The sequence below is a fragment of the Saccopteryx bilineata genome, chromosome 5 (assembly GCF_036850765.1).
Source record: "Saccopteryx bilineata isolate mSacBil1 chromosome 5, mSacBil1_pri_phased_curated, whole genome shotgun sequence".
Classification (NCBI taxonomy): Eukaryota; Metazoa; Chordata; class Mammalia; order Chiroptera; family Emballonuridae; genus Saccopteryx; species Saccopteryx bilineata.
Window position 1 is genome coordinate 33,073,562 of NC_089494.1, and position 23,649 is coordinate 33,097,210.

The following is a 23,649-nucleotide window of genomic DNA, read 5'->3' on the forward strand; positions in this document are numbered from 1 at the left end:
TATTCTCAATGACTGAGAATTATTCTAAATAAATTCAGTTTTTCTGAGGGAGGATGGATGGAGAGATACAATGCATGTTTCAAAATCACTTTTTAAGGCGTTTGGCAGAAAAACCCAGGAGGGAGACTTCAAGAGACAGCAGTTTAGAATCAGGCAGAACTGGATTGCAAAATTTGTGGGCAGAGCGGTATGTGTACAGATGAAGAGAACTAAAGCTTTCTTTTTTCTTTTTTCTTTTTTTTTACAAGTTGCTTAAAGATGCACTTAAGTTACACCGGTATAAATCGTTGTAAGCAAAAACCAATATTTTGTTAATTAGAGAGCAATGACGATGAAACCAGGAGTATTTTCAATTTTTATAATTCGGGGCCCTAGAACCAAATGCCTGGGTTCGAATGCTGCCTCAGCTACTTACAGGTGGGCAAAGGTAGGTTTACAATTGTGAGTAGGCGAAACAGTTAATAAATGTGTTATAATAATTAAAACTTGCATCTCTTTTTCCTAATGAACTGCAAATCTACTTTTGCTCACCCCGTATTTTTAACTCCTCTGGGCCACACTTGGGTTAGCTGTGAGAATTAATTGCCACCTGGTAAATGTTTACTATTACCATCATTGTCATTTAGATATCAATTAAACTAGCTTTGCCAGCGTGAACAAGTAAAGGAGAATAGCTTCATGGGTAGAAGAATAAAATGACAAAACCTCTTTGTTGAAATCCTGGGAAAGAACAGGGCTGGCAAGTAAAAGCGGTTATCATTTAACCGTGTGATCATTATAATGGTGAAAATTGAAATCATTGACCACCTGAGGCTTGAAACAGTTGCTTAATTGAAGTCTCCTATTTAATCCATATATATTTTTTAATTTGGTAGAAGTAGAGGGAAATTTGAGTTTTAAACATTATCATTAGAGATTTTTTTAGTTACAGCAGTAAAATTACCTGAATTAAATTTTATTGAACCTGAAATAAATTTTCAATTAAACTCTTTTGTCAGGTAATTTAAAAATTACTGATAATATCTCATTGGTCATATAGCTTTAAAATATATAGTTAATCAGTAAATGAATATATTTTTATCATTAGTTTGAAATATAACAAAATACCTGGTAAAAATCAGTAATAGGTTGATCTTAATTTGAATTGAAAAATACCAGTGAAATACAGAACCGGAATGCTTAATAAGATAAAACTTCAACTGGCAAGCCAGAAATGTTGAATTCACTAAAATATATTTTTCACTTAACTGAAAACTCAGTTAAGGGAAAACTAGTTAACAAGTGTTCCAAAATAACTAAACAGCCAGTATGATGGCTTTGGTGTGTTTTCAACAGTAACATGTCTTATATGTGGTGCTGTCTCCATGCAATACGTAGGGGAGTTAGTGCTTTTACTTTGAGTGTTGTTGTTTTTAAACTTTATTTAGAATATTAACTACAAAGCTTTTGGTTCTTAATGATTTCCTACATGATTCATTTATTATAGTCCTTATGAAGACACATTGTTATCTAGAGAACAACAGTTTGGAAAATTTTTTTTATTATAGGTTTCTTTTATATATATATGATGGCATGGTGTGGTATGCTATAAAGATTGTGTATGGGCTTTGGGTTTTAACTTGTTCTGGTTTTTTTTTCCCCTACTTAGTTTTGAGTCTGAGCTTTATTTTTATTTTTTTATAAATAAATTTTTATTAATGTTAATGGGGTGACATCAATAAATCAGGGTACATGTATTCAAAGAAAACACGTCCAGGTTATCTTGTCATTCAATTATGTTGCATACCCATCACCCGAAGTCAGATTGTCCTCCGTCACCCTCTGTCTAGTTTTCTTTGTGCCCTCCCCCCCAACCACCATACTCTTGTCCATGTCTCTTAGTCTCGTTTTTTTGTTGTTTTTTTTCTTCTTTTTTCTGAAGCTGGAAATGGGGAGAGACAGTAAGACAGACTCCCACATGCGCCCAACCGGGATCCACCTGGCACGCCCACCAGGGGGCGATGCTCTGCCCCTCTGGGGTGTCGCTTTGCCGCGACCAGAGCCACTCCAGCGCCTGGGGCAGAGGCCAAGGAGCCATCCCTAGCTCTCGGGCCATCTTTGCTCCAATGGAGCCTCGGCTGCGGGAGGGGAAGAGAGAGACAGAGAGGAAGAAGGGGGTGGGGGGTGGAGAAGCAAATGGACGCTTCTCCTATGTGCCCTGGCCGGGAATTGAACCCGGGTCCCCCGCACGCCAGGCCGACGCTCCACCGCTGAGCCAACTTGCCAGGGCCTTAGTCTCGTTTTTATGTCCCACCAATGTATGGAATCATGTAGTTCTTGGTTTTTTCTGATTTACTTATTTCACTCCATATAATGTTATCAAGATCCCACCATTTTGTTGTAAGTGATCCAATGTCATCATTTCTTATGGCTGAGTAGTTGAATCTGAGCTTTAATGCTCTCTGTGATTTTAAGGAAGTTACTTGACAGCTTTGGTTTTCTTATCTATAGAGATACTAAACCCTACCACAGAGTCATTGTGAGGATACATGAAATATTGATAATTTGTAAAGTTCTTAAAGAGCAAAGAAGAAGAGATGTATATAGACAGGGTTAGAAATGAGTAGAAACCAAGATTACAAGGAAATTTAGAGGAAGGACAAACCTTATATAAAAGAGACACTGGGGCCCTGGCCGGTTGGCTCAGCGGTAGAGCGTCGGCCTAGCGTGCGGAGGACCCGGGTTCGATTCCCGGCCAGGGCACACAGGAGAAGTGCCCATTTGCTTCTCCACCCCTCCGCCGCGCTTTCCTCTCTGTCTCTCTCTTCCCCTCCCGCAGCCAAGGCTCCATTGGAGCAAAGATGGCCCGGGCGCTGGGCATGGCTCTGTGGCCTCTGCCTCAGGCGCTAGAGTGGCTCTGGTCGCAACATGGCGACGCCCAGGATGGGCAGAGCATCGCCCCCTGGTGGGCAGAGCGTCGCCCCTGGTGGGCGTGCCGGGTGGATCCCGGTCGGGCGCATGCGGGAGTCTGTCTGACTGTCTCTCCCTGTTTCCAGCTTCAGAAAAATGGAAAAGAAAAAAAAAAAAAAAAAAAAAAGAGACACTGGGGGCCCTGGTAGGGTATCTTTTTTTTGTTTTGTATTTTTCTGAAGTTGGAAACAGGGAAGCAGTCAGACAGACTCCCGCATGCACCCGACCGGGATCCACCTGGCACGCCCACCAGGGGGCGATGCTCTGCTCATCTGGGGGGTCGCTCTGCTGCAACTAGAGCCATTCTGGCACCCGAGACAGAGGCCACGGAGCCATCCTCAGTGCCCGGGCCAACTTTGCTCCAATGGAGCCTTGGCTGCAGGAGGGGAAGAGAGAGATGGAGAGGAAGGAGAGGGGGAGGGGTGGAGAAGCAGATGGGCACTTCTCCTGTGTGCCCTGGCTGGGAATCAAACCCGGGACTCCTGCATGCCAGGCTGACGCTCTACCACTGAGCCAACCGGCCAGGGCCTATCTTAGTGGATAAAGCTAGAGGTGGAATGCCAGAGGTCCAGGTTCAACCCCCAGGGCATGTAGGAGAAGCAGTCAGTGAGTACACAACTAAATGAAACTAAGTGAAACGGGTTAATGCTATTGTCTCTCAAATCAATGGAAAAGAAATGAGACACTATGAACACTAGCCTTAAGTTTTTTTCACTGAAAAATTAAAGTAGGTTGTTTCTACACTTCATGTTAGTCAAAAGGCTGAGAAGTGATAGGTTATTGTTTCTATATAGATTTGCATACATTTAAATTTTTATATTGATTTAGCATACTGTAACTCTAAAAACCTATCTTTAAATTTTTAAAAAATTTTGTTTATTGATTTTAGAGAGAGTAGGGGAGAGAGAGACAGAAACATTGATCTGTTCCTTTATTTGCCCTCATCAGGGATCAAACTTGCAACCTTTATGTATTGAGATGATGCTCCAACCCAACTATCCAGCCAGGGCAACCAAAACACATCTTAAAAAAAAATTATTCTATAAAATATTTGTGAACTAGTAGTCTTGATTTAATTTTGACACTACTGATTCATATTACTTTTGCATACATTATGAAAGGTACATTATGTCATTTACCTACTCTAAAATATAAAAGGCATTTTGTTTTCTAAAGTACTTTTTTTTTTGTATTTTTCTTAAGTGAGAAGTGGGGAGGCAGAGAGACAGACTCCCTCATGCACCTGACCGGGATCCACCCGGCAAGCCCACCAGGGGGCGATGCTCTGCCCATCTGGAGTGTTGCTCCCTTGCAACTGGAGCCGTTTTTTTAGCACCTGAGGCAGAGGCCACAGAGTCATCCTCATTGCCCCGGCCAACTGCTCCCATGGAGCCTTGGCTGTGGGAGAGGAAGAGAAAGAGAAAGAAGAGGGGGAAGGATGGAGAAGCAGATGGTCGTTTCTGTGTGCCTTGGCCGGTAATCGAACCCAGGACTTCCACATGCGAGGCCAATGCTCCACTACTGAGCCAACTGGCCAGGCCCTCTAAAGTACTTTTGAGGGATATATTTAAAATGTAGTTAATAAGCCTGACCTGTGGTGGCGCAGCGGATAAAGCGTCAACCTGGAACACTGAGGTCACCTGTTCAAAACCCTGGGCTTGGCCCTGGCCGGTTGGCTCAGCGGTGGAGCGTTGGCCTGGCGTGCAGAAGTCCCGGGTTCGATTCCCGGCCAGGGCACACAGGAGAGGCGCCCATTTGCTTTTCCACCCCCACCCCCTCCTTCCTCTCTGTCTTTCTCTTCCCCTCCCGCAGCCGAGGCTCCATTGGAGCAAAGATAGCCCGGGCACTGGGGATGGCTCCTTGGCCTCTGCCCTAGGCGCTAAAGTGGCTCTGGTCGCGGCGGAGCGATGCCCCAGAGGGGCAGAGCATTGCCCCCTGGTGGGCAGAGCTTCGCCCCTGGTGGGTGTGCTGGGTGGATCCCGGTCGGGCGCATGCGGGAGTCTGTCTGACTGTCTCTCCCCGTTTCCAGCTTCAGAAAAATACAAAAAACCCCACAAAAAAACCCAAAAAAACAACAACCCTGGGCTTGCCTGGTCAAGGCACATATGAGAGTTGATGCTTCCTGCTCCTCCCCCCTTCTCTTTCTCTCTCTCTCTCTCTCTCTCTCTGTCTCCTCTAAAATGAATAAATTTAAAAAATAATTAAAAAAAAGAAAATGTATTAATAAGATCTGATATTGATATTGAACAGATTTCAAGATACTTTAAATCTTGAGACACTAATCAAGGTACATAGAAGTAAAAAAAAAACCCTCGTAAGTGGCTTTATTCTTAGCTCTCCTGTTCAGGGATTTATTCTTAGACTATTGATTTTATTATTTTTAATTGATTTTAGAGAGAGGAAAGGTGAGAGAGAGACACCAATTTGTTGTTCCACTTATACATTTATTGGGTGATTCTTGTATGTGCTCTGACCAGGCACTGAACCCCCAACCTTGGTGTATCAAGGAAGACCAACTGAGCTACCTGGCCCGGGCAGACCACTGACTACTGGCTTTAATAGATACATTTACTACACAAAATTCTATAGGAGAAAACTTAAAGACAGATTTTGAGAAATTTCACCTAAGAATTGCCTCTAAATTTTTGAACAAATAGCAATGCTGTTGAATAAAATCAAAATAGCAGTAGCCCAAGCATGGCACACAGAGATATGAATAACTACAGCCTGAATCGTCGCTTCTCCTCTGCCATGTATTAAATATGTATAAATAATAAAAAGCCTTTTTCCCTATAAATAAAAACATACTTTTAATACTTCCTAATCTTGGCTTTCACTGTAAGGTAAAATCCACTTTTTAAATGTAATATGAAACATTCTAGAAAGCAATTTGCCAGGAAAACTTAATACCTTAGGGTGTTGTCTGAAGTCCAATCATTAACTGTATAGACTACATATTTAATACTTTCTCCTTTCTGTTCTCTTATTCAATCCAAATACTACAGGATTAAGCTTGTCAGCCCTAGCCAAATAGCTTGTTTATAGAGTATCGTCCCTATAGCAAAGAAATAAGCTTATCAAGCCTTGGCTGATGGTACAGTGGATAGTGCCTTGTCCTGGAGCCCTGAGGTTGCTGTTGGAGTCCTGGTCAGGGCATATATGAGAAGCAATCAATGGGTGTACAACTAAGTGGAATGAGTTGATGCCTCTCTAAAAAGAAATAAGCTTGTCACATCAGTTCCAGGAATTTATATGGGGTGGGGTAAGGGGCAGAGGCCCTTATTCTGAATCTTCCATGGCTCTAAATTTTATTTGTGGAAAAAATAATTTGATGCAGAGATCTTTGGTTCAGTAGTTCTAGACTGTGAGTTGAGACAAAAACAGTCCAAGTGTCCTAATTTTAGATAAGGAAACAGGTTAAGTCACTTACCCCATGATAAGGGTAATTATCTGTAGAAGTCAGTTTAGTCTTTTAGTTCTCATCAGTTGAGTCAACTGACGGTTCCACTATACCAGGCTCATAACGACTATTTTATAATAAAGTCTGCATAACAAAATCAAGTATTTTCTTTATGTGTAGGAAAATAAAATATACATTGAACACCTCATTGCAGAAAAAAATGCTGCTATGAAGACATAATCATAGTTTTCACGTAAATGAAGCTGTTATGATTTTAGTGCTGCAGAAAGGAAGAACTTCAGTGGACACGAGGATATTTTTGGGGATAGTAGGTTGCTTCAGGCCTGGAATTTAAATTTGAGCTACTGCCTGAAGGTAATGATTTTATTTTATTTTACTTTTTTAAATTTTTTTATTCATTTTTTATCGAGGAGAGAGAGAGACAGAGAGAGAGAAGGGGGAAGGAGCTGGAAGCATCAACTATGTGCCTTGACCAGGCAAGCCCAGGGTTTCGAACCGACAACCTCAGCATTTCCAGGTCGACGCTTTATCCACTGCGCCACCACAGGTCAGGCAATGATTTTATTTTTAACTAGTTGAAAATAACAGCTGTATAAAAGTTAACTATTGTCCATTACAAATTAAGGACAAAGTTAGATTACAATTTGAGTATAGATATTTTGTTTGTTTATGGCTACCTGTTGGAAAAGAACATTTTATACCTAGGTATTTAATATTAATATCTTTATCCTCAAAGAAACTTTACTTTGACATATTAAAAGTCAATGCAAATTGGTAGAAGGATTAGGGGAGGAAGGAGTAATACTTTTCACTGCATTCAAATGATTTTTTAAAAGGGTGTCTGTATCATAAAAATGTACTTTTAATCTCCAATTCAGCAATGGGTTAGGTCAATAGATATTAAAAACCACTTTGCATATGGAAACAACTTGAAGAAGCAATTTCCCAGTGTAATTATTTTAAAAAGCTTGTTTAAAACCCATAGTATAGCCCTGGCCGGTTGGCTCAGCGGTAGAGCGTCGGCCTAGCGTGCGGAGGACCCGGGTTCGATTCCCGGCCAGGGCACACAGGAGAAGCGCCCATTTGCTTCTCCACCCCTCCGCCGCGCTTTCCTCTCTGTCTCTCTCGTCCCCTCCCGCAGCCAAGGCTCCATAGGAGCAAAGATGGCCCGGGCGCTGGGCATGGCTCTGTGGCCTCTGCCCCTGGCGCTAGAGTGGCTCTGGTCGCAACATGGCGACGCCCAGGATGGGCAGAGCATCGCCCCCTGGTGGGCAGAGCTTCGCCCCTGGTGGGCGTGCCGGGTGGATCCCGGTTGGGCGCATGCGGGAGTCTGTCTGACTGTCTCTCCCTGTTTCCAGCTTCAGAAAAATGAAAAGAAAAAAAAACAAACAAACCCATAGTATAGTTGTATTGTAGCACATAACTGAAAGGAAAATTTTGAGTTGATTTCCCAGAAGACATTAGAAAACATGCCACCTTTCTTCCATTGTAATCTGGACAAAGTACTGAAGTAAATTTTTTTAAGTATTTGGCTATCTTCCACCCCACCCCTTTATTTTCTCCTCTTTCCTCCTCCACCTCCTCCTCTTCTTCCTCTTCTTCTTTTTATTATTATTATTATTTTGAGAGAGACAGGGAAAGAGAGGAGGAACACTGAGCTGGTCCTGTATGTGCCCTGACCGGGGAATCAACCAGCGACCTCCATGCTCTGGAATGCTGCTGCAACCAACCGAGCTATCCACCCAGGGCTATTGATTTAGAGAGACGGAGGAAGGGAGAGGGGAGAATGGAAGCCCCCATTTGTTGTTCCATCCAGTCATGCATTCTTTGGTTGCTTCCCGTGTGTGCCCTGACTGGGGATGGCGCCTGTAACCTTGGTGCAGGACAAATCTCAACCTGCTGAGCTAACTGCCCACACCCAGGCCTGCCCCTCGGTGCACTTCCCGGGGCAGTCATCCTGCCTACCTCTTTATTACGTGTCTGGCTCAGTCAGGTCTGCTGACTCCCTTTTGAACACTCTGAGCCTAAGATGTACTTGCTTTCTTACCTCTAAATTAAACTTTTCAGTGTAGTTGTTTTTAACTTAAAGGAAGAAAGTTAGCCTCTGTATGTAAATTCACGCAATTTGTTAATGACTGATACTCTTTCCAGTTTTTTTCTATTTGAAGAAAATGCTAATTAAATCCAGTGGAAATTTCATTGATGAAATTTTAGATAGGGTAAGAGAAATTAAATAAAATGAAAAAATTTAGGCCAGTAGGGATACTTTGTAATGAGATCAGGGCACCTTAGGAAGCTAAGAGTAAGTTTTTAGAATTCTTGGCCCTAATCTATTTGCAGTTTGTTTTTTGTTTTTGTTTTTTAGAAATTAAATCTCATGTGGTGACGCTGATCCATAGGAACACATAGATTTCAGGTGCACATCTCCGTAGCCCATGAACTATGCATTGTGCTGTGTGCCCATCACCCAAAGTCAAACTTGACCTCCCTCCTCCAACTACCCCCCCTCCGACAACCACTTCACTTTTGTCTATGTCTATTTGCAGTTTTCAACCTCTCCTTCCCGAGCTCTTTTGAATCTGCAGGATATTTTCTCCGTAGGCAAACATTCTGCATAGTTAGAGCTCTAGATTTCTTTCTTTCTTTTTTATTTTTGAAGCTGGAAACGCAGAGAGACAGTCAGACTCCCGCATGCGCCCGACCAGGATCCACCCGGCATGCCCCCCAGGAGCTAGATTTCTTGTGAGGTTCGAGACCCTGAGATTGCTTGCAGGAGGGCTTTTGTGTATGAGGGACTGCCTCTAAATTACAACCAAAGAAAGTTGAGGAGAGAACTTCTTTTAGCATCTTTAATTTGTTAGCCTATCAGAAAAAGAAAAGATTTAAAGCTATGATTAATGAAGGAAGGAGGGAGCTTTTTTTTTTTTACCTCAGGAGTTTCTATTATAATAAAGAGTGGGCTTTGGGATCAGTACATGTAGATTTGAGTCTTTGCTCAGCCACTTGGTATATTTGTAATTTTGGTAAAGTTACTTAATTGCTGGAGTTTTATTTCCTCATAGAAATTAAAGGACGTAACTGAATCACAGCATTGTTGAAAGGATTATATGCCTGACCTGTGGTGGTGCAGTGGGTAAAGCGTCAACCTGGAAAGGCTGAGGTTGCCGGTTCAAACCCTGGGCTTGCCTGGTCAAGGCACATATGGGAGTTGATGCTTCCAGCTCCTCCCCCCTTCTCTCTCTGTGTCTCACTCTCCTCTCTAAAAATGAATAAATAAATAAAAAAATTAAAAAAATAATTAAAAAAAAAGAAAGGATTATATAAAATGACATAAAACATTTTTAGCAAAGTTCTTTATTGTGGTTAAGTACTCAAATTATAACTTTATAATCTTGAACAGAGAGCTTGAATATCCTTTTCTGTAAAATGGTGATAATGGGTCCTATATGACAGGACAATAGAGTGATTGCTAATAATTGTAGCTAATAGTTATTTAGTATGAGAACATTTGATAAACATTAGATTCTTTTATACCTATGACAAATTCATAATCATAATAAATACTTATTTTTAATATCAAAATAAAGATCTCAAAAATATTTCTTACGTTAATGCCATGCTTAAACAGTATTTCATTATATTTAATTTACTTTAAAAATTAAGTTGTATCCTTGACAGGAGTTATTTCAGTTTTAATAAGGCCGTCCATAGGACTTATTTTCAGTTGAATCTAATTTGGAAAAGTTTTCTCTTTGAATAGAATTATTTTATTTTTCTGCTCAGTGCACATTAGAAGTCAGTCAATAAATAATAAATGAACTTTAAAGTCATTGAAATAATCAACTATTAGAAACAAAATCTTAGAACTTAATAGGATCTTAGAGACCACTCACACCAGTAGAGTCCTTCATTTTAAAGAATTAAAAATTCAGCCTGACTGCCTGACCTGTGGTGGCGCAGTGGATAAAGCGTCGACCTGGAAATGCTGAGGTCACCGGTTCAAAACCCTGGGCTTGCCTGGTCAAGGCACATATGGGAGTTGATGCTTCCAGTTCCTCCCCCCCCTTCTCTCTCTCTGTCTCTCCTCAAAAAATTAAAAAAAAAATTCAGCCTGACTAAGCGGTGGCACAGTGGATAGAGCATCAGACTGGGACGTGGAGGACCCAGGTTTGAAACCCCGAGGTCACCGGCTTGAGCGCGGGGTCGCTGATTTGAGCATAGGATCAAAGACATGACTCAACACCAGAAAGATAAACAATCCAATTAAAAAATGGGAAAAGGGCCTGATTAGGCGGTGGCACAGTGGATAGAGCGTCGGACTGGGATGTGGAGGACCCAGGTTCGAGGCCCTGAGATCGCCAGCTTGAGCACGGGCTCATCTGGTTTGAGCAAGGTTCACCAGCTTGAGCCCAAGGTCGCTGGCTCAAGCAAGGGGTCACTCGGTCTGCTGTAGCCCCCTGGTCAAGGCACATATGAGAAAGCAATCAATGGATAACTAAGGAACTGCAACGAAGAATTGATGTTTCTCATCTCCCTTTCTGTCTGTCCCTATCTGTCCCTCTCTCTGACTCTGTCTCTATCACCAAACACACAAAAAAGGGCAAAGGACCTAAATAGACACTTCTCCAAAGAGAACATACAAATGGCCAGTAGGCATATGAAAAAAATCCACATCACTAGTCATTAGAGAAGTGCAAATTAAAACCACAATGAGATATCACCTTACACCACCAGAATGGCTTTCATTAACAAATCAACAAACAACAAGTGCTGGAGAGGGTGTGAGAAAAGGGAACCCTCCTGCACTGCTGGTAGGAATTTATATAGATTCGTGCAGCCCCTGCAGAAAACGAAATGGCATTTCCTCAAAAAATTAAAAAAGAACTGCCTTGTGAACCAGCTATCTTACTCTTAGGAATTTATCCCAAGAATGCAAAGCACTAATTCAAAGGAAGGTATATACCGGCATGCTCATTGCAGCATTGTTTGCAATAGCCAAGATCTGGAAAGAGCCCAAGTGTCCATCAGGAGACAAGTGGATATAAAAGCTGTAGTATATATATACTCACAATGAGTACTAGGTGGCTGTGAAAAAGGGTGGATGGGAAGTGGCCTCTGATTTTTACTTCCTGTAGCAGAGCCCAGACACAAAATAAAGATTTTTTTTTTAAGCTTAGTTTTTTTTAATTTTTATTTATTCATTTTAGAGAGGAGAGAGACAGAGAGGGAGAGAGAGGAGAGAGAGACAGAGAGAAGGGGGGAGGAGCTGGAAGCATCAACTCCCATATGTGCCTTGACCAGGCAAGCCCAGGGTTTTGAACCGGCAACCTCAGCATTTCTAGGTCGACGCTTTATCCACTGCGCCACCACAGGTCAGGCAAAATAAAGATTTTGTTTTATATCAACTTTCTATATTTTGTTGTCTAGCAAGAGAGCCTTCTATGGTATCTAATCTGCTGTATTGTTTCTTTTTATTTTTAAATCCTTTCTAAAAAATATTCTTCAGGAATATGTCTATAGTGTAAAAACTTCAAAACAGAACAGAAAATTATTAAATAAAATTGCTCTCTTATAGCCTGAGAGGTAACAACAGGTGTTTGGAATTTTTGTAATAAATTAGATTAGAATACAAGTGATAATTTAAAACCTTAAAGGAGAAACAATTTTAAGATGTTTTTTTTTGTTTGTTTGTTTTGTTTTTTTTTTGTTTTTTTTTTTCTTTTTCATTTTTCTGAAGCTGGAAACAGGGAGAGACAGTCAGACAGACTCCCGCATGCGCCCGACCGGGATCCACCCGGCACGCCCACCAGGGGCGACGCTCTGCCCACCAGGGGGCGATGCTCTGCCCATCCTGGGCGTCGCCATGTTGCGACCAGAGCCACTCTAGCGCCTGAGGCAGAGGCCACAGAGCCATCCCCAGCGCCCGGGCCATCTTTGCTCCAATGGAGCCTTGGCTGCGGGAGGGGAAGAGAGAGACAGAGAGGAAGGCGCGGCGGAGGGGTGGAGAAGCTAATGGGCGCTTCTCCTGTGTGCCCTGGCCGGGAATCGAACCCGGGTCCTCCGCACGCTAGGTTGACGCTCTACCGCTGAGCCAACCGGCCAGGGCCAAGATGTTTTATAGTTATAAAAAATAAGAGCAACTTTATAGCCTATTACAATTTATATTTGAGATAGAAATAGTTACAATATTTTGAAAATATGAAATGGCATACCTTGTAGATTTTATGAAATGGTTAATTTTACAAATGTGTGTTTGCATATTATCACAGAAAAATAAGTTTTTAGTGTATTCAAATATATATACTTACTGAGTCTAAAGTACAAAGTATAAATTTAAGTTAAGGTTTAGGATGATGGAATTATTTTGTTTCCTGGTTATGATAGTGGTTACATGGATATGTGTAAAAATCCACAGAACTATATATACACACAGAAAAGTTAAATTTTTTTTTATAATAATTTTATTTTTTTAATGGGGTGACATCAATAAATCAGGATACATATATTCAAAGATAACAAGTCCAGGTTCTCTTGTCGTTCAATTATGTTACATACCCACCACCCAAAGTCAGATTGTCCTCTGTCACCTTCTATCTTGTTTTCTTTGTGCCCCTCCCCACCCCCTTTCCCTCTCCCATTTCCCCCCCCCCCAACCACCACACTCTTATCAATGTCTCTTAGTTTCACTATTATGTCCCACCTACGTATGGAATAATACAGTTCCTGTTTTTTTCTGATTTACTTATTTCGCTTCGTATCATGTTATCAAGATCCCACCATTTTGCTGTAAATGTTCCGATGTCATCATTTCTTATGGCTGAGTAGTATTCCATAGTGTATATGTGCCACATCTTCTTTATCCAGTCATCTATTGATGGGCTTTTTGGTTGTTTCCATGTCCTGGCCACTGTGAACAATGCTGCAATAAACATGGGGCTGCATGTGTCTTTACGTATCAATGTTTCTGAGTTTTTGGGATATATACCCAGTAGAGGGATTGCTGGGTCATAAGGTAGTTCTATTTTCAGTTTTTTGAGGAACCACCATACTTTCTTCCATAATGGTTGTACTACTTTACATTCCCACCAACAGTGTATGAGGGTTCCTTTTTCTCCACAGCCTCTCCAACATTTGCTATTACCTGTCTTGCTAATGACAGCTAATCGAACAGGTGTGAGGTGGTATCTCATTGCCGTTTTGATTTGCATTTCTCTAATATCTAAAGAAGATGAGCATCAGAAAAGTTAAATTTAATGTATGTTGCCTGACCTGTAGTGGCGCAGTGGATAAAGCGTCGACTTGGAAATGCTGAGGTCACCGGTTCGAAACCCTGGGCTTGCCTGGTCAAGGCACATATGGGAGTTGATACTTCCAGCTCCTCCCCCCTTCTCTCTCTCTCCTCTCTTTCCCTCTCTGTCTCTCTCCTCTCTAAAAATGAATAAATAAAATTTTAAAAATATTTTTTAAAAATTTAATGAATGTTAATTTAAAAAATAAAATTTTAAAGACAACAAATGTGTGCTGCCTTTTGAAAAATAAAATTAAATGAGTGGGTTCTTAAAAAGATTTTATGAAGTTTATTTTATTTTATATTATAAATTTTCAATGGTATCTTCACCAGTTTCATTCTGACCTTACTCATTAGATAACAGAATGCTGTACTCACTATAATATAACAGGCCAGAATTTGTGATTAACAACTCTGACATCTTTGTTGTGGCAGCTGTATTGTGCATTTAAAGATATTTAGCAATGCCCCATTAGATCACAGTAGCACTCCCCCCCCCACCGCCTGCATTGTGACAACCAAAAAATTTCCAGATATTGCTGAGTATCCTTGAGGGCTGGGGAGTGTGTGAGGATACAAAGTCGCCACAGTTAAAAATCACTCTACTGGGCCTTAGTGGTTCAAACTTTTTGGAGTACATATTTCTTTAATTGCAAAGCTCGTCAAGCTATTATTGAGTGGAGTGACTGTTTAGTATAAGAGTTCTGTATAGCCTGACCGGGCGGTGGCACAGTGGATAGAGCATTGGACTGGGATGTGGAGGACTCAGGTTTGAGACCTCAAGGTCTCCAGCTTGAGCGCGGGCTCATCTTATTTGAGCAAAGCTTACCAGTTTGGACTCAAGGTCGCTAGTTTGAGCAAGGGGTTACTTGGTCTGCTGAAGGCCCGTGGTCAAGGCACATATGAGAATGCAATCAATGAACAACTAAGGTGTTGCAACGCGCAACGAAAAACTAATGATTGATACTTCTCATCTCTCTGTAACTGTCTGTCCCTGTCTATCCCTCTGACTCTCTGTTAAAAAAAAAAAAAAAAGAGTTCTGTATACATAATCTTCATCTATAGTAAGAGATCTTTTCTAAAATTATTTAATGCTACAATAGGGTACACCCAACTTATAATGTTAAAAATCTTTATTTTTATTAAATCTTTTGTAAAATGAGAATTTTAGAAGTACTGTATTTGAAGGGTATAACAGTACGTACCATATATAGCAATCTTAATAAGCTCGTATGGGAGTGTAATTAAGGATAGGAAGAAGGAAATATATAACTCTAATCTTTGCTCTGCCTTGAATGTATTCTGGTACCTTGGCAAGTCACTTAGCAAAAATGTTTATTTTCTTATTTATAGAATGGGAATGATTTAACCTAAATTGTGTAGGGTAACAGAGTAGGGAAGATGAGTGATTTGTTTAAGATACAAATTCTATAAAAATCTTAAGGTCTTTAATTAATTAGATATTTGAACTCTTTTCAGCTATTAAATAATAGAAGAAAATGGAATTGAACATGATATCAGCATGGAACAGTCTAATGATTCATTAATAGTCAACCACAATGATTCCGAAGATTCGAAAACAGATTCTCAGGTAATTTGAGATAGGGATTCTGGGAACTTTTTTCCATTCTTAGGAAAAACAACATGCCATTTAACATTTTATGCTTAAGGACTAGTTAAGCATAAAATAAGCTATACTTATTGTATTCAATAATTTTAACATTTTATTAGCCACAATTCTATCCTCTAATTTTATATTCATAAAATTTTATACAAGGAATTATATTTCATCATTTCACATTGCATTTCCATGGACAATTTTTTAAATAAAGTTGAAATTACATATAATAAAAATCAACAATTTCACTTAAGAATATCTTTCTGTTTATATAAGTTTGAATTGACAACTCTTACAAAGTATAAAGTGAATAATTAACTGAAAAGTTAATGTCTTTATTTTTATTATAAATATCCTATTTAAAAAGTATTATGATATTATGTTTTACAAACAATCAAGTGATTTATTAATTTTTTTTTTTGCAAAGCGTCCAACCTATATGGACTCCAAGGATCATTCCTTTGGACAAAACAGTTCTGGTAGAGTTTTACCCATCACTATTCATGAAGCAGATAATTCACTTACATCACAGACTATAGCAGGGCCCCTGCCTCAGGCACATACTCTTTCTGCAGAGCAATTTCACCTAGTGGACCAAAATGGGCAACCTCTTCATTGTGAACTTCAGTCACTGGGGGATTCTAATGCACAAATGGTGAGTATATTTTATAAATAACCAGTTCTATGCTATTTAGCAAATTTTATTAGTCTTACTAGATCCTAATTTATTTATTTTATTTTTAAAAATTTCAATTACAACTTACTTTCAGTATTTTGTATTGGTTTCAGGAGTACAGCATGGTGATTAGTCAGTCAATCTTTTTAACTTGTGAGTCAGAGTGTTCCCCTTGATATTTCTAGTTCCCACCTGACACCACACATAGTTGTTGCAATATTATTTTATTTTATTTATTTATTTTTTATAGAGATAGAGAGTGAGTCAGAGAGAGGGATAGACAGGGACAGACAGACAGGAACGGAGAGATGAGAAGCATCAATCATTAGTTTTTCTTTTTTTGTATTTTTCCGAAGCTGGAAATGGGGAGAGACAGACTCCCGCATGGGCCCAACCGGGATCCACCCCGCACGCCCACCAGGGGGCGACGCTCTGCCCCTCCGGGGCGTCGCTCTGTTGCGACCAGAGCCACAGAGGGGCAGAGGCCAAGGAGCCATCCCCAGCGACCGGGCCATCTTTGCTCCAGTGGAGCCTCGGCTGCGGCTGCGGGAGGGTAAGAGAGAGACAGAGAGGAAGGAGAGGGGGAGGGGTGGAGAAGCAAATGGGCGCCTCTCCTGTGTGCCCTGGCCGGGCATCGAACCCGGGACCCCTCGCATGCAGGCCGACGCTCTACCACTGAGCCAACTGGCCAGGGCCATCAATCATTAGTTTTTCATTGTGCATTGTAGCACCTTAGTTGTTCATTGGTTGCTTTCTCATATGTGCCTTGACCGTGGGCCTCCAGCAGACCGAGTAACCCCTTGCTAGAGCCAGCGACCTTGGCTCAAGCTGGTGGAATTTTTGCTCAAACCAGATGAGCCCGCGCTCAAGCTGGCGACCTCGGGGTCTGGAACCTGGGTCCTCTGCATCCCAGTCTGATGCTCTATCCACTGCGCCACCGCCTGGTCAGGCAGTTGTTGCAATATTATTGACTGTGTCCCCTCTGCTGTACTTTACACCCCTGTGACTATTTTGTAACTACCAATTTGTACCTTTTAATCCCTTTACCTTTTTTTACCCAGTGAATTTCTTGACACTGTTGACTTACATTGCTTTTAAAATACTCTTTTCATGACATGCATTTTTAAGTTATGAAAGGATTTTAAAAGATTTTCTTTCAAGAGTACCAAACAGTACTCCAAACCAGTAGTTCCAGCTGCTATGTCTGGGCACACAGGTGCTTTGAGATCAGTTGGAAATGTACCATAATCTGTAACTAGTGCTAAAGTGCCACAGTTTACATGTAACTTACATTTATTTTTTGTATATGTGTTTGATTGAACTCAAGATTATCACTTTATCAACATCTCAGCTGCATGCTAGTGTAGTTTCTTGGAAAAAAAAAAAGAAAACAGTGGAAGTACTAACAGCACACTAGAAACTAGACGCACCCTTGCTGATCTTTGTAGGTAGATACATGTGTCATGTGAATAACAATGCACAAATATGAAAATACTGCTTTCAACTGTTAGCTAAATGTATTTATGACCAAGTTGTACTTTGACTAGAAGAGATGAAAGATGGTTTTGATTTAAATAAAGAAATTAACTGAGAAAAACTTTTAAGTTGTTCTCTGATTAATAAGAACATACTTATTCAATGTTATGAGGAATAATGTAGCTCTTTCATTTACCTGTATTTAAAATTTTTTCTACAATGAATATTAATTTCTTAATATAAATTATTTTTATATTTATAACTTCAATTATAGATTATATGATAGGTAAGCAACCATTTTACCTAAAATTAATCCTTGTTGCTGTTATTTCTAGTCTAGAGCATTCTAGAGTTTATCTCTTTCCTTTTTCTCCCTTGTAATCCAGCTAAATTCTGGGTTTGAGAAGTGGCCACATGTATACAAGGCTAAGTGCTATTTGTGTAAACAAATTTTGGGGCCTACTTTAGGACTGAAAATCAAAGTAAGAGTAAGCTTCTATAACCACACTGCATCACTAGCAGAGATTAATATGCAATAAATAATCTAAAATGTGCCTGACCGGGCGGTGGCGCAGTGGATAGAGCATCAGACTGGGATGTGGAAGACCCAGGTTCGAGACCCTGAAGTTGCCAGCTTGAGCCCAAGGTCGCTAGCTTGAGCAAGGGGTTACTTGGTCTGCTGAAGGCCCGCGGTCAAGGCACGTATGAGAAGGCAATCAATGAACAAAAAAGGTGTTGCAATGCGCAATGAAAAACTAATGATTGATGCTTCTCATCTCTTCGTCTCTGACTCTCTGTCTCTGTAAAAAAAAAAAAAAAATCTAAAATGTGAACATTTAAATATTTCATGTCCCAAATGAAATACTTTTATAATTCCTCTTCTTATTTGACACTTATTTTCATTTCTCTCAGAACATTTAGAAAGTCTTTATGTTCTGATGAAACGTCAAGGAGTCAAATGTATAAAGAACTAGCATTTTACATATAGTATAGCATGTTAAAGTTGTTTGACTCTAAAAAAAAGAATTCTAGTCTCTTTTAATTGTATTATACTGTCTATCCAAACTGATTATACAGGTGGTTTTACATTGTTTCGGGTAGGAGATGATACAGAGGGTTATTTAAAACTGTGAGATAGGAAGCATTGGCATGAGGAAGCATGAAAATAAATGTAAGAAACAAAGAAGAGTAAGAAAGTATTTTTTCAAAGTACCAAAGATCAGAAAGTGGTGATTTTCTGGGAAACTGAGTGGAACTTTTTGTTTTTGTTTTACTAGACTTTATTTTTTCAGAGCAGTTTTAAGTTCACAGAATTGAGGGGAAGATGCAGAGATTTCCCGTATATCCCCTGCACCTCCCCCCACCAGATGTACAGCCTTCTCCATTATCAACATCCCCCACCAAATGGAGCATATTGAAAAAGTTGTGTTTGTTTTCCTTCCTCCCTTCCTCCCTTCCTCCCTTCCTCCCTCCCTTCCTCCCTTCTTCCCTCCCTTCTTCCCTCCCTTCTTCCCTCCCTCTCCTTCCTTTTTTTTTTTGCATTTTTTTTCCAAAGCTGGAAACAGGGAGGCAGTCAGACAGACTCCCGACTCCGCATGCGCCCGACCGGGATCCACCCAGCATGCCCACCAGGGGTGATGCTCTGCCCCTCTGGGGAGTCGCTCTGTTGCATCCAGAGCCATTCTAGAGCCTGAGGCAGAGGCCACAGAGCCATTCTCAGCGCCCGGGCATCTTTGCTCCAATGGAGCCTCGGCTGCAGGAGGGGAAGAGAGAGACAGAGAGGAAGGAGAGGGGGAGGGGTGGAGAAGCAGATGGGCGCTTCTCCTATGTGCCCTGGCCGGGAATTGAACCCGGGACTCCTGCACGCCAGGCCGACGCTCTACCACTGAGCCAACCGGCCAGGGCCTTTTCTTTCTTTCTTTCTCTTTCTCTCTCTCTCTCTCTTGCTTCTTCCTTCCTTCCTCCCTTTCTCCCTCCCTCCCTCCCTCCCTCCCTCCCTCTTTTCTTCCCTTTCTTCATTTTTCTTTTTTTAATATAGAAGCTATCAAGGAGCTAATAAATATTCTGTAGTGGATAAATGAATGTGAAATGAATGCAAAGATTTTAGAGTGAAGCAAGGATGATATTTTGAATTTATTAGCTAGATTGTACACAAAGAGCCCATTATTATGAGAGTACACATTACCCAAGCTTTTTTGATAATTTTCATGGTCTGCCTCAAATAGTATGTATTCCAGTAGATGACTCTTCAAAAACTGTTTGTTTTCATAGCAAAGATTAAAGATAACTAGCTTTGGCCCTAGCCGGTTTGTGCAGTGGCAGTGTTGACCTGGTATTTGGAAATCCTGGGATCGATTCCTGCTCAGGGCACATAGGAGCAGTGACCATCTGCTTTTCTACCCCTTCCCCCACCCTCTCTCTTTCTATCTTCCCAGTGATGGGATTCAGCCAGTTTGTACCAGTTCAGCAGAACCGATACCTAATTTTTTTGTTGAGTCTGGCGAGCCGTTTGTTAAAATGGCACTTGTAGCCTTACCAGGCGGTGGCAGTGGATAGAGCGTCGGACTCGGATGCGGAAGACTCAGGTTCGAGACCCTGAGGTTGCCAGCTTGAGCACGGGCTCATCTGGTTTGAGCAAAGCTCACCAGCTTGGACCCAAGGTCGCTGGCTCGAACAAGGGGTTACTCGGTCTGCTGAAGGCCCACGGTCAAGGCACATATGAGAAAGCAATCAATGAACAACTAAGGTGTTGCAATGAAAAATTAATAATTGATGCTTCTCATCTCTCTCCGTTCCTGTCTGTCTGTCCCTATCTATCCCTTTCTCTGACTCTCTCTCTGTCACTGTAAAAAAATAATAATAATACATTTAAAAAAAAAGATTTATTTAAAAAAATGGCACTTGTTATCAGGGTTCTCTCTAAGGTGGGCACCTGGGCTTGCTGCCCAATGTGGAAATCCAAATTTACATTCCTTACTCTTTTTTTTTTTCATATGCCTATTGGCCATCTGTTTGTCCTCTTTGGAGAAGTGTCTATTCTTTCTTTTGCCCATTTTTTTAATACAATGACAGAAAGTCAGAGAGAGGGATAGATAGAGACAGATAGGGACAGACAGACAGGAACGAAGAGAGATGAGAAGCATCAATCATCAGTTTTTGTTTTGACACCTTAGTTGTTCATTGATTGCTTTCTCATATGTGCCTTGACCACGGGCCTTCAGCAGACTGAGTAATGCCTTGCTTGAGCCAGCGACTTTGGCTCCAAGCCGGTGAGATGATTTTGCTCAAGCCAGATGAGCCCGTGCTCAAGCTGGCGACCTCGGAGTCTCGAACCTGGGTCCTCCGCATCCCAGTTCGACGCTCTATCCACTGCGCCACTGCCTGGTCAGGCTTCCTTACTCTTAACGTTCATCAATGGAAATATCATTGGAAATATCTAAATAACAGTTTTACTGCTTTTTGTCAGGTATTATTTAATATTTTTTCATTAACATTTTAAAACATTCTTATAACATAGTTTTGTATACCTCTTTTATTGTTTTTATTTAAGTATTAAATCATGAAATAAACTACCTTTCAGTATATTGGTTTTTTATATTTAAAACAGTTATTAAGGCAGAGAACTGGCTGTGAAATTACTTGAATCCTACTACTGTCTCTTCCTTTCCTGTAGCCGTGGCTCAACTGGTTTGAGCACATCAGCCCGGGCGCTGAGGTTGGCCCTGTGCAGCCTCTGCCTCAGGTGCCGAAAATAGCTCAGTTGCGAGCATAGCCCCAGATGGGCAGAGCTGGCCCCAGATGGGGGGGTTTCTGGGTGGATCCTGGTTGGGGCACATGCAAGAGTCTGTCTCTCTACCTCCCCTTCTCTCACTTGGAAAAGAAGAAGAAAATAAATCCAGGAAAGCATTTTGTATTGTATTGTTTTGTTTTTGTCTTTTTTAGATTTAAAAAAAATCACTAGATATCAGGAGGCAGTACAGAGTAGTGATTAAAAAAGTCAGACTGCTTGGTTTTGGATTTCTAGCTCTGTGTTACCTTACATAAATTTTGTAACCACTGTATGACAGTTTTCTTATGTGTATTAATGTATATACTTCTTATACATCTAATGAGTATTAATTAAGGAGAACATGTAAAGTCCTGCCACTTTATATGTTGAATGCATATAAAGTGCATTCAACATATAAAGTGCATTCAACAAATGCTTTATATGTAAAGCATAATCATCGTCCGAGTTTACAGAGTTGCTTTTTCAGGTGAAATGATAAGAGGTATAGCAAGATATTTTTATATCAAGAAACTTGATAAACAATGCAGGGAAGGAAACAATTCCTACTCTTAAATTTCTAGAAAATGTTTATGATTATATTTAAAGCATTCTACTCTGTTGAGGTGGTTTTTAGTTCTGTTCAAATGACCCTCTTAAAAGGAGGAATGCAGTTTCTATGAGGTATCATCAATGTTTTCATGTTTTACACAGCAAAAGGGAAGTCTGGGAAAGTGGGTTGGAATGAATTAGAGTTACTTGCACTAGGTAGAGGTAAAACAGTGAAATTGTGTCAGTAGAAAGTAGTATGTTAGGTAATAAAGTGTGCAGGGTGTACAAAAAGTCTAAACTATAGGATAAACTTATTTTCAAGAAGTTTATTAGTTATATCTTCAAATGCTAGGCTCAAACGTTTTACTTCAACTTCAGACTCCTTTTTAGTTTACATTCCTCTAAATTTGAGGCAAGGCCCTGGCCGGTTGGCTCAGCGGTAGAGCGTCGGCCTAGCGTGCGGAGGACCCGGGTTCGATTCCCGGCCAGGGCACATAGGAGAAGCGCCCATTTGCTTCTCCACCCCTCCGCCGCGCCTTCCTCTCTGTCTCTCTCTTCCCCTCCCGCAGCCAGGGCTCCATTGGAGCAAAAAGATGGCCCGGGCACTGGGGATGGCTCTGTGGCCTCTGCCCCAGGCACTAGAGTGGCTCTGGTCGCAATATGGCGACACCCAGGAGGGTCGCAACATGGCGACGCCCAGGATGGGCAGAGCATCGCCCCCTGGTGGGCAGAGCGTCGCCCCCTGGTGGGCGTGCCGGGTGGATCCCGGTCGGGCGCATGCGGGAGTCTGTCTGACTGTCTCTCCCTGTTTCCAGCTTCAGAAAAATGAAAAAAAAAAAAAAAAAAAAAAAAAAAATAAATAAATTTGAGGCAATGTGTCCAGTTATTAAACTGAATAAAAGGTACATTAAACATATACTTTTCTCTATGTTTTTAGACTTTTTTGGACTGTGTAGTATTCCCTATGGATCAAGGCAGGATATATGTATAAATGCAGATATAAAAACAAATACTGTTAGTTAGACATCTAACAAGTTATTGTTTTTAAACCAATAAAATGACTTAAAATATGGACGATTACCACACAAGTAGGTCAAACATGTATGGATAATACAATAAATATTCAAAAAGTTAATACAGTTGGTTCAATCAGAGCCTTGTTCAGATCACTGACTCTTTAGATCTCACCCATGTGTAATGACTAAGACCATAGGCGGTTAAGATCATAGGACATTCGGGTCAAACTGTTTTTAATCCTAGCTTTAACACTTATCAGTTATGAGACCTTGGAAACAACTTTTATATTTTCATTTATAAAATTAGGGAAATATAGTATTGACCTGGCTGGGTAACTCAGTTGATAGAGTGTTGTCCTGATACACCAGGTCTGTGGGTTCAATCCCTGGTCAGGACACATACAAGAATCAACCAATGAGTACATAAATAAGTGGAGTAATAAGCTGATGTCTCTCTCTCTCTCTCTTTTTTAATTTTCCTCTTTCCCTCTTTCCCCTCCCTCCCTCCTCTCTCTCTAAAATCAATAAATATGCCCTGGCCAGTTGGCCCAGTGGATAGAGCATCAGACCAGCGAATGGACGTCCCCGGTTTGATTCTGGTCAGGGCACACAGGAGAAGTGACCATCTATTTCTCTACCCCTCCCCTCACCCTTCACTTTCTCTTCCTCCCAAAGCCAGTGGCTCAGTTGGTTCCAGTGTCAGTCTCAGGCACTAAAAATAGCTAGGTTGATTGAGTATTGACCCTAGATAGGGGTTGCCAAGTGGATCCTGATTGAGGTGCATGTGGGAGTCTGTCTTACTAGCTTCCCTTCTCTCACCTAAAAAATCAGCCTGACCAAGCGGTGGCACAGTGGATAGAGCGTTGGACTGGGGTGCGGAGGACCCA

At 41.0% G+C, this 23,649-nt stretch overlaps 1 protein-coding gene across 1 annotated transcript in view; it reads left to right on the forward strand.

Moving 5' to 3' along the window:
* Positions 1-23,649, forward strand: part of CARF (calcium responsive transcription factor) — a 63,051-nt gene that overhangs the window by 708 nt on the left and 38,694 nt on the right. Inside the window, 3 exon segments of the mRNA XM_066279153.1 lie at positions 249-427; positions 15,138-15,249; positions 15,704-15,931. Coding sequence (XP_066135250.1) covers positions 15,181-15,249; positions 15,704-15,931 — 297 coding nt within the window. The 5' untranslated portion in view covers positions 249-427; positions 15,138-15,180.